General features: G+C 35.0%; 1 protein-coding gene across 1 annotated transcript in view; it reads right to left on the bottom strand.

The window, feature by feature from the left end:
- Nucleotides 1–3,030: 3,030 nt before the first annotated feature.
- LOC109220856 overlaps nt 3,031–4,058 on the bottom strand; it is a 3,483-nt gene continuing 2,455 nt past the window's right edge. The window contains exons 4-6 of the mRNA XM_019385324.1: nt 3,466–3,474; nt 3,261–3,357; nt 3,031–3,150 (exon numbers count right to left, since the gene is read on the bottom strand). Coding sequence (XP_019240869.1) covers nt 3,031–3,150; nt 3,261–3,357; nt 3,466–3,474 — 226 coding nt within the window. The remainder of the gene's footprint in view (nt 3,151–3,260; nt 3,358–3,465; nt 3,475–4,058) is intronic.

Genomic DNA, 4,058 nt, shown 5'->3' with positions numbered 1-4,058 from the left:
GAACCTAAATAGTTACAGTTCGAACTCCAGGTGCTTGGTCAATAGTATTGGCTTCAGTGTTTTTTTTTTTAGCATGATCAGCATTATCTTAGTTACGACTTCAACATTTAAGCTTCAGCATGTTCAGCATGTTCAAATTTCCAGCATCAAATTTTCAGAGCATGTGGATCAAACCCAAACAACTATCGAATTTGGATTGAGTGTGTTTAATTGGCAAACAGTTCCTCCCTGCTGGGCCATGTGTTAGGCCCAACGTTTAGCCCTCTTACCCAATAGACAACCTGGCCTTTGCTTCGAAACATATTGCCATCATTGGGCTGCCGCTGAAAGCCCAGTTATTGGACAACTCCATGTCACAGGACTGGGCCCAATGTTCAAAGTCCAAATTGTTAAGTCCAGAAGTCTTTTAAAACTACATTAGGATATCGGGAATTAATTCACAAATATAAATTTGGGTTTCAAGTTAGGTGGCGGGTTCAAATTAAGAGGATCTTCCCTTTTGTTTGAATTCGGACTTGAATTTGAGACCCGAATTTATAAATGCTAATTAATTAGGGCCCTTTAGAGACAACATTGTAATAGAAAATCATAGTTTCTTTTAGGATGGCCTTTAAGTAAAACATGAGACGAGCCTCGCCGCATAAAACATATAAATTGCGGGGCCCTCATTAAATACTGTGTTAAAATATCTTAAAATTCGGGACATGCCATTTAGCGAATTTTCATGGCTACTGCAAAGATAATAATACGCTAGTCACTTTGGGCGCGAATTTTAATAATATTACTTTCCTAAACTCGGGTGTGCATTTCATGCAATCCAAATCCAAATCCCAAAACGTTGAATAAGAGGTGTCACGGATCCGGGTGCATTTCATGTGACGTGATCCGAAAACACGCTCTTAAACGGCGTTCACTTTCGTAAAAATAACTAAAAGCGGTAAATAATCTTAAAAATTGCAAAAACCAGATTTTTGGCCATTTATAATAATTTAAGCGACCGTGCTAGAACCAAGGGATCCGAGAGTGCCTAACGCCTTCCTTCGGGTCAACAGAATTCCTTACACAGAATTTCTGGTTCGCAGACTCCAATTGGGTAGTCGAAATTTTCCTCGATTTGGGATTTAAATTAAATCGGTGACTTGGGACACCAAAAGCCAATCCTATCCCAAGTGGCGACTCTAAAAATAAATAAATAATCCCATTTCGAATAATGTCACTTTAAATGGAAAAACTCCCTTATACATTATCCTTCGGGGTAGATGTGTAAAAAAGGAGGTGTGGCTTCTGAATGTCTTAGTTAGCCACATATGAATGAGGAATGAAGACGTTTTATTTTATGGACAAATAACTACTCCACCTCTACCCCTTAAAATGCAGCTCTAAAGCCAGCATACTTGATCCACAACAACCATGAATCACCTCTAAGCGTCCATTAAAACCACCGTTAAAGTACATCGACCCACCACGACAACAAATAAAGAATAGGCATATAAAAAAATGACTTAAAACTGCATAAAAGGAATTCACAAAGCATCAAAAACTGATCTGTTAAATCCAAAAAGCCCAACCTATAAATTTGCATCTTAGCAACTGCAACACTTAGTTTTTTAACAGAATCGCATCATGATTGATAAAGAAAATATGAAGTTCCATAGAAAGAGTCATTTTACCATATAACATATAAAACGCAGAACATTGAAGCGAAAGAAGTACAAAATATATAAGTGCAGAGCAAGACGCATTGCAGTAAGACTAATCAGGGATTCTTTTCTTTCTTTACGACTCTGCGAACCTTGTTGCTAGACAGTTGAGAATTGAAGTCATCATCTACTCCTACTGTTGATGCCTTATTAGCGGATCTAGTCTTCTTGTCATATGTCTTCAAAGGGGATATTTTTGCATTGCAAGCATCTCCATCGTCTAACACCGACGATCCACTTTCAGATACACTTTTCTCGATGGGTGTTTGCAAAACAGACTTAAGTTGACTTTCGGCCATAAGATCCTTTGAAAAACCAAAACAATTTAATAGCAGTTGCAGAACAAAAAAAAAATGGCGTAAAAGTTTAAATTTCATGAAATTTACCCCGAAAAGCTTATCTCCACTTGAGCTTTGTCCATCCAAAAAATGTGGATCCTGTTAAAAAAAAATAAAAAAGAAAGATCATCCTATATGTGGAAAAGTATTTATACATAAATTATATATGATGAGGTTTGTGCGTTAAAAAATTTTTACATTCATATTGTCTTCGAATAAAGTATGGCCGTATTCCTTTAGAAGGTCATCATCATCAGTAAACTTAAGAACTTTGTACACTTCAACCTGTGACTCAATATTCTCTTGCTTAACAATAACCTTGAACATGAATTTTTATAAAGAATATCGTCCATTTCACTTGGATAAGAACAGTCAGCATCCGCAAGTGAAGTCTGCACCAAATTTCATAAGTTAGAAATATTTTTATGGTTAATCTAATTAACTTTAGTAGTATACCTCAACTAATCTTTCCTTAAGTTCTTTTGCGGACTTCCCTATAAGTTGCATAGCTTCGCGATTCCAAAGCAGCAATGAGATAAAAGCGGTTAGTGACATACTTTGAGAAATAACATTTTTAACTTCATTTAAAATTTTAAAAAAAATTACCGAGTAATTCTATCTCATCGACATCATGTTGATTTGTTAGTTGGTCAAAAGGGCGCAAGTTAAAGATGTTCATATGAAATGAAGGATCATTTGTTTCCTCGACAAATGTCTTTTGAGTAAATGTCAGCTTCAAGTTGTGTGTCGTAGTCCTCAACTTCAAATTATTTGGTCCGACTACAAAGTAGTTCATACGATATAAGCGAAGTTCATGTATCTTGTTCCTAAAAAACTTAAGAACATACTTTCCGATTGTAGCATGTATACGATCACCCTGCAAATTCAGATTAATTATTAGTGCACAATTATGAACCCAACAAATGTAAGGGCGTATATACTTTCATCAATGTGTAAAGTTGTTAAAAGATGTAATGTCAAAAACCAAAATGCTACAGTTGTTGTATATCAATTATGAAGGCAACATAAGCAGAAACAAAGCTGAAAATTGCAAATATAAACATAGTTTCTATAAGTTCATCCGATGATCGTGTAACCAAGGCAAGCAATAGCTAATATTTACCGAAGTTATATATTTTGAACAATACTTCTTTAATAGCAGAACAGTTCCTCTGCTATTTTGAACAATAAATCGGTTATTATGTACAAAGATGCAACTTACCTGATTGTTAATATAAGGACAATCACTTTCTAAAGTTATACTCAACATTCGAAGTGAAAAACGAAATGACACAATGGATTCCAGATCAGTTAAACATCTGTTGATATGGAAGTCGAATTATTTAAGTAATACGGAAGAAAGAATTTTCATATGGAATGCGACTACATTAGTAAGTTTAAAACTATGACAAAGTTGAATATGTTACCTTAGAATCCTGTAAAACCAATTCAATTGAAAACGGTATTTGCGGGTTAAAGCGATCCGGCATTATCCACATTCGAACAACTCTAACTTTGAGATTCCATTGCATCGAGTTGGATGATATTTGTTTGATATCATGAATTTGTGTGGCCATACTTGCAAAGTAATTGCAATCAGAATGTAGTAGATGAAATATGAAGTTGAAAAGGTTTTGAAAATATAAAGCACATAAATCATGGAGTTATAGATGTGTATATAAATTTGAGATTTTGGAGTTGGAAGAAGACGTTACAGACCACGATCAGTCGTGGGGGGTAATGGAGATGCACTTCTGCCTTTGAGATGCCGACTGTTTTGTTGGAATAACTGATATTATTCCTCCTTTTTAAAAAAAAACTTAAGTATTAAAAAGTTAAAAAAAGTTATTGCAAATTGTGGATGGTAGTTAAGGAGTAAAAAACGGGAACTTACAAACTGGAGGAATCTTTTCCTTGATTTTTAGAACCGCAACTTTAATTAAAGGGCAGAAATTATGGAAAGCAAAAATCGTGTTATGGAAAGCAAAAATCGTGGGAATCATTGAAACCAATTTCGTGG

Source organism: Nicotiana attenuata, unplaced genomic scaffold (genome assembly GCF_001879085.1).
Source record: "Nicotiana attenuata strain UT unplaced genomic scaffold, NIATTr2, whole genome shotgun sequence".
Lineage (NCBI taxonomy): Eukaryota > Viridiplantae > Streptophyta > Magnoliopsida > Solanales > Solanaceae > Nicotiana > Nicotiana attenuata.
Note: the sequence above shows the minus strand (reverse complement) of the source record. Positions and strands in the feature narration are given on the sequence as shown.